At 45.8% G+C, this 6827-nt stretch overlaps 1 protein-coding gene across 1 annotated transcript in view; it reads right to left on the bottom strand.

Annotated features, from left to right (window-relative positions):
• Positions 1-998: 998 nt before the first annotated feature.
• LOC101642620 (zinc finger protein 343-like) overlaps positions 999-6827 on the bottom strand; it is a 20575-nt gene continuing 14746 nt past the window's right edge. Inside the window, exon 4 of the mRNA XM_045295316.1 lies at positions 999-2948. Coding sequence (XP_045151251.1) covers positions 1096-2948 — 1853 coding nt within the window. The 3' untranslated portion in view covers positions 999-1095. The remainder of the gene's footprint in view (positions 2949-6827) is intronic.

Here is a 6827-nt window from a genome sequence, read left to right as displayed (position 1 = left end):
GATATCATTCTCTAGTTTTGTTAGGTTTCTGGGGTGATAACCTCAGTTCATGCTTAACGATACTGAAAGAACTCACGCGGCTGAAGCACTTTGGTAAATCCAAGTTCACCTTTATGAGGCAAAGGGATGTTTCATGTATTCGTCTCAAAAAGTGCACGCTGCCTCTGGAAAGCATGCAGGGCTCCTTGGCGGGGCAGTGGGAAAGTTCACGACTGAAAACGGCTGTTTCAGAGGAGTGCAAAAGAACACTTGGAAGGAATATGGGAAGTGAAAACGGGAGTAGGGACAGAGAGACCAGAGAGAGGCCTGAGAATACGGCCCAAGAGGGCCCACAGGCACAGGCACAGGCACAGGCACTCTTGCGGGAGGGAGATGCCCTTCCTCCACTTGCAGCATGCACCTGAACAAGAGACGAGCAAAGACGTAAAGGGGCTGCGGTGCTCCTGTGGCCGCCTTTTATCCCCTCTGGCTGGGAGGCACGGTTGAAGGTATTAACTCACCTTACTGGTTCAATTTACATGCACCTGTGTGATATCACAGGGCTGGTTCCTAGGTGGGTATGCCCAGGTGGACCTCCCAACTGGGTCTAGGTGGCTTGGTCTGAGCATGCTCAGTTCTGTATTTTCCCATAGGGGTCTAATAATTAGTGTCTCCCATTCTCCCACCTTCATAATGCCTCTCACCCAAATACAGCTGTTATCTCATGAAGTGTGCCTCTTTCCAAACTTCTGACCTATTCTTGCACACCAAGCTTCTATTGTGTTCTCTGGAGTATAGAAGTGATTTAGGGTTAAATCACTGGCTTCACCCACCTATTTTAGTGTTCCTAGTGTCTGATGAAGTGACTTCTATCTAAAGGCTCAGCCACACTCCTTAAAGATGGGGCTTCTCCTGAATGAGCTAGCTGATGTCTAATGAGGCTTTGTTAATAGCTCAGTCTCCCCCACACTGATTACACGGATGTGGCTTCTACTCTGGAGTGTGTCCACTGGTGCTCATGGAGCTGTGCTTTCTGGTGACTCGCCCACCTTCCTTGCACACATACAGTTGCTCCCAAGTGTGTTCTCTGGTGTACAAGGAGGTGTGACTTCTGGTTTAAGCCTTGTCTACATTCCTTGCAACTATGTGGCTTCTCCCTGAATGTGTTCTCTGGTGCCCAAGGAGGTGTGATCTCTGGGTAAACCCTCGCCCACACTCTATACAAATGTGTGGCCTCTCCCCTGAGTGTATCCTCTGGTGCACAAGAAGGTTTGATTTTCCTTTAAAGCCTCGCCCACACTCTGTGCACACATAAGGCCTCTCCCCTGAGTGTATCCTCCTGTGCACAAGGAGGTGCGACTTCTGCTTGAAACCTTGTGCACACTGCTCACACACAAAAGGCTTCTCCCCAGAGTGTGTCCTTTGATGCACCAGTAAGTGTGGCTTCTGCTTAAAGCCTCGTCCACACTCCTGACACACAAAAGGCCTCTCCCCTGAATGTATCCTCTGGTGCACAAGCAGCACTGACTTGTGACTAAAGCCTTGTCCACAATCCTTGCAAATATGTGGCTTCTCCCCTGAGTGTGTTCTCCGATGCCGAAGGAGGTGTGACCTCTGGATAAAGGCTTGTCCACACTCAGTGCACACGTATGGTTTCTCCCCTGAGTGTATCCTCTGGTGCACAAGGAGGCTTGATTTCCCTTTAAAGCCTCGCCCACACTCTGTGCACACGTAAGGCCTCTCCCCCGAGTGTATCCTCTGATGCACAAGCAGGACTGACTTGTGACTAAACCCCCGCCCACATTCCTTGCACACATGTGGCTTCTCCCCTGAGTGTGTTCTCTGGTGGACAAGGAGGTTTGGTTTACCTTTAAAACTACGCCCACACTCTGTGCAGACATAAGGCTTCTCCCCTGTGTGTGTTCTCTGGTGCACAAGGAGGTTTGCTTTACATTTAAAGCCTCGTCCACACTCTGTGCACACATAAGGCTTCTCCCCTGAGTGAATCCTCCAGTGCACAAGCAGGCTTGGCTTGTGACTAAACCCCCGCCCACACTCTGTGCACACATGTGGCTTCTCCCCTGAGTGTATCCTCTGGTGCACAAGCAGTACTGACTTTTTACTAAATCCCCGTCCACACTCCTGGCACACATGTGGCTTCTCCCCTGAGTGTGTTCTCCGGTGCACAAGGAAGTTTGGTTTACCTTTAAAGTCTCGCCCACACTCTGTGCACACAAAAGGCTTCTCCCCTGAGTGTATCCTCTGGTGCACGAGGAGGCTTGGCTTGTGACTGAAGTCTCGCCCACAATCCTTGCACACATGTGGCTTCTTCCCTGAGTGTGTTCTCTGGTGCACAAGGAGGTTTGATCTCTGGTTAAAGCCTCGCCCACACTCCACACACAAAAAAGGCTTCTCCCCTGAGTGTATCCTCTGGTGTTGGAGGAAACGTGACTTATAGTTAAAGGCTCTTCCACACTCAATACAAACATAGGGCTTCTCCAGGAAGAGGGAGTTGAGTTCTGATTTCAGGCTACGGTCTCGTCCATCCTCTCTAGAGTGAACTGCTCTCAGAGTTGAGGTACACAACAATTCCTTCAACCCATCATCTGTTTCCACACAACTTTCCCTTGGGGCTGAGATGGACTGGAATCTCACTTTGTTGCTTGCTGACTGTCTTCGGCAAGGCCTGCGGAAACCCCTTGAAGTCTTTCTCTCCCCTGTCCTCTCCAACAACTGTGTGGAGACGTCGTCTCTGCAATCCTGACCTTGTGTGTTCGCACTCCTGCAGCTCTGAGGAGACTCCCGCTGCTCCGGCTGCTTCTGAGGCCCTGGGCTGGACCCCCCTGGATGGAGGTGATGTTCTGCACAGAAGCCTGGGAAGAGCTGAAGCTCACGCTGGCTGAGGAACTGCTGACAGGAGAGAGCCAGAAGGCAGTAGGCACAGGGGTCGCTTTCTGGCTTTGGGTCTGCTGAAGAGAGAGAGGTTTCTCTGTTAGAGTAGCTGTGTTAGCCTGGGTTGACTAGAGACACAAATCGAGATACACTCATGTGTATAAAGGAGAACTTCATATCAAAGACTGTCTATTAAGAAAGCATCCCAGCCTAGTCCAGATCAAGTCCATACATCCAATATTAGCCCATATGTCCGATACCAATCTATAAATTCCTCTCCAGACTCACGCAACACATGCAATGACACCAAATGCAGCAGGATTACAGGCCAGTGAGTGGAAAGTCTTGTGCATCCAGTGGCAGCGGAAACATGAATGCTGGCATGGAAGTTGCTTCTCCAGCTCCAGGGCTCTAGCATAGCTCCCATGTGTCTTGTCATCAGTAATACCAAGCAGAGTCCATGTGACCCACCTTCAGTGAGCTATTTATCTCCTTAGTGCCTCCAAACGAGGTCATCAAGCAGCGACCTGATTGACAGGCCACTCCACCCCCTCACTCTTAATAGTCTCAAGTTAGCACCAGATCATGTAAGTACCAGTAGCTACAGTGGGTTGTCTAGGCTGTCCTGCCTTCTTTTATGACAGACAGAATCTCAGTGCTGGAGTCCCTGCGGGCACACAGTTACAATTCTACTAGCATCGAAACGTTGGTGGAGCAGTTCTATTCTTCACACACGGAGTCCCACAAGTAAGAATCAACTTGACAATATACACAACATGACTTGTCTCTCACCATAGTTCTTTTATATGATGTTTCTACTGCAATCTAAAAGTGTCACAACGGCACACTGGTTAAAGCACTAACCAAAACGGCTCCATCCTGTTAGCAGTATGTTGCAGAAAGATGTAGCATTCCCTTTGTGTAGATTGATATCCTTGGAAACCTTAGAGGGCAGTTCTACTCTGTCCTAAGAGCCCCAAGGAGTCAGAATCCATGGCAGTGGTTTGGGGATGGTAATCCAGACCATCCACATGGAGATGGTCTAATGATTCTGTCAGCTTTGCTTTGAAAACTGTTATATTGTGATTGGTGGCTCAAAGCCACCAGGTACTTCGAGTACGATGTGGCTGTTTGCTTCCATCATGATTTACAACCTCAGAAACCATACACAGGGTCTCTGAGTCAGCATCAACTCCAAGGAAGTACATCTGGTTTTTTTTTTTGCTTGATGTGGCAAAATCCAACTGAATCTTTTTGATCACGCACCTCACCTATTTGCTAAATATCTCGATTTGTTTCCAGTAGTTTACTTGGTGAGTTTGTGGGATTTTCTAATTCTAAGAGAATGTTATCTGCAAATACAGCTAATTTCAAGAAGGCTTGGTGGGGTTGTTGGGTAATAAGTGTTGGGACTGCTCACAGAAAGGCAAGTGACTGAAAAACCATGAGTCACTTCTCAGGAGCAAGAAGTTACCTGCTCTCATGAAGATTCACAGCCTCAGAAACCCCAAATAGGGTCATTGTAAGTTAGAATGGACTCTTAATAGTGTTTTGGAGTTAATGTGTTTTGGTACCAATTTAGATGCTGTGATAGCTAGGTTTTTGTGCCAACCTGGCCAACAGGAACATGTGGGATTAATGAGGTCACACTTTGATTGGAGGGCAAAGAGATAAATGGCTTGGCAAGCTTCACCTCTTTCTCTCTCTCTCTCTTGCTCTCTGGTGATCAGACCAGCGTGCGGCTGCTTTAGCAAGTTTTCTGCCTCAACTTGTGAGCTACACTACCTGTGGGATAGCCAATCCGTGGATCATGTTGCTAGAGCTTGAGGATCCTTTGAAACTGATTCACCATGCTGCTGGTGTGTACATCCTTGGGTTTGGGGGCCATTGTATCCTGTCATCTTGCAGTGTTTGAGTTTAATATGCCGTCTTAGCCTGCTTTGCGAAGCTCCTGAGCTGCTGACTGTTGGAGACCTGCTCTGATGTTTGCTGCGTGTGCCTGACTGACTGCATTGCTCTAGGGAAGACTCAGCTGTCTGCTCCCTTGACCTTGGTTCCAGCAGCATTCCTGAATTGAAGGACTTCCAGTATATTAAATGTTCCATGAAAGTGAGTTGAACTGAGCCCTCTGTACTGCTGTGCGGACTAATTAGATGTTAAATTCCTTTGTGCTGTACATATCTATCCATATACTTGTAAATAAAATCATAAGTGTCCTGGTTTTGTTTCTCTAGAGAACCCTGTATAACACAGATGGCAGCTATTTTAGTTTCTTGCTGGATAGCCCTGTTTACGACTGCTACTAGAAGACATCGTTCTCTAAATCACAAGGAGAAAGCTTTCAGTTTCTCTCTGGGGAGAGCAACCTCAGAGGTTTGTCTTTTTATAGATGCCCTTAATTACGTTGAGGAATACCCCATCTTTCCTATGTTGTTTACACATTTTAAAGGACAAAACAATCTGCAAAGAAACTAAATATATTCAGCTTTATAGGTTACAATGTCAAGGGCTTGTTAGATTTAGGGTTGGGGTGATTGTCTTGGGTTTAGGGTTAAGTTAGGGTAATGGTAGGGGTACGGATTAAGTCATAATACCAGTATTAAGGATTAATAGTTAAGGGTTAGAGTTACAGTTAGGATTAGGGATTATGTTAGGGTTAAAAAAAATAAGATTACTGTGTATCTTTACTCTGCCTTCACAGAATCAAAGTAACATAAAGCAATACATAAGTGGGTGGATTTGTCCTAAAACAATACATTAAAACAGTTGGCAGGTCCGATTCGACCTTTGGGCTGAATTTTGCAATTCCGGTTTTAGAAGGAAGACATAGTAAAAGCTATCTATTTAAAGGTCATTGCTTGAATTCCATGCTCCCACCCCAGCCCCTTCAATGCCATGTTTGAATTTGCTCTTTTTTGTTTTCTGTCATATGGTTTTCCCATCTTCACTTATTTAATTTGAGTATCTCAAACACTATGATTCCCAAAATGAAGAGCTATACAAAAGGTAAACTCCAATTTTATTTAGTTCGTAACTTGGACACTTCTTATTTCCTCTTTTTGTTGCTGTTGCTGTGATAGGCCTAACATTATATTGAACAGACATGGTGAAACACTGGCTGGTCTTCCTTAAGTCTATTGCTGGGACAAAAAAAAAAAAAGTCTATTGCTGGGACTTGGCAATTCTGTCTGCTCAGATACATTAACACATTTCGCTGGGTTCCGATCTTTTCGTATTCGTTGAAACAAGGTGTTGGATTTAACCAATTGGTTTTCCGGTATCACGTGGTTCCTCTGCACTATTGAGTAGGGGTATTATGTGTGACTCGTTTTCCATGAGACCAAAGTGACACTACCACCTTCAGAAGAGCTAACTGAAAGACCAAGTTCAGGCCTGGGGCGCAGACTTTCTGCTAACAGGGGAGAGAGGACTCAGAAAAGGAAGGTGCAAATGGTTGCACAGCTCACCAATATAATTATATTGTACATTGTAAAAACTGTTGAGTTGGTGTATGTTTTGTTATAAATATTATCAATAACCAAATAAGGAAATACCTACAGAAGTCCAGATTAGGGGACGGCACACTTACGTGACATTTAGTTACAGAAACCTTATGCTGTTCCTCACAGTGAAGACAGGAAACACAAACCCTCCTGCTTTGAGCAGTAGGACCAGGAAAAACTGATTGTGGTAATGACTGAACAACTCTTCATGCTCTGTTAGAACTATTAAATTGTATGATATGTGAATTATACAGCATGAGAACAGGGGGGGGGGGAGAAAGTTATTCATTGGAAATCTATTGTGTTCCCTTATATTAACTAAGGGGCAGAAAAACAGCAACTTTTTCTTTTCTATAAAAATTTCCAAAGTTTGACCTTGCAAGTCTGGCTAGACCAGAGGATGTACACTGGTACAGATAGGAACTGGAAACACAGGGAATCCAGGGCGGATGA

Source organism: Echinops telfairi, unplaced genomic scaffold, assembly GCF_000313985.2.
Source record: "Echinops telfairi isolate 266 unplaced genomic scaffold, ASM31398v2 ScPeMD7_5592;HRSCAF=6446, whole genome shotgun sequence".
Classification (NCBI taxonomy): Eukaryota; Metazoa; Chordata; class Mammalia; order Afrosoricida; family Tenrecidae; genus Echinops; species Echinops telfairi.
This window is presented reverse-complemented; position numbering and strand designations above follow the sequence as displayed.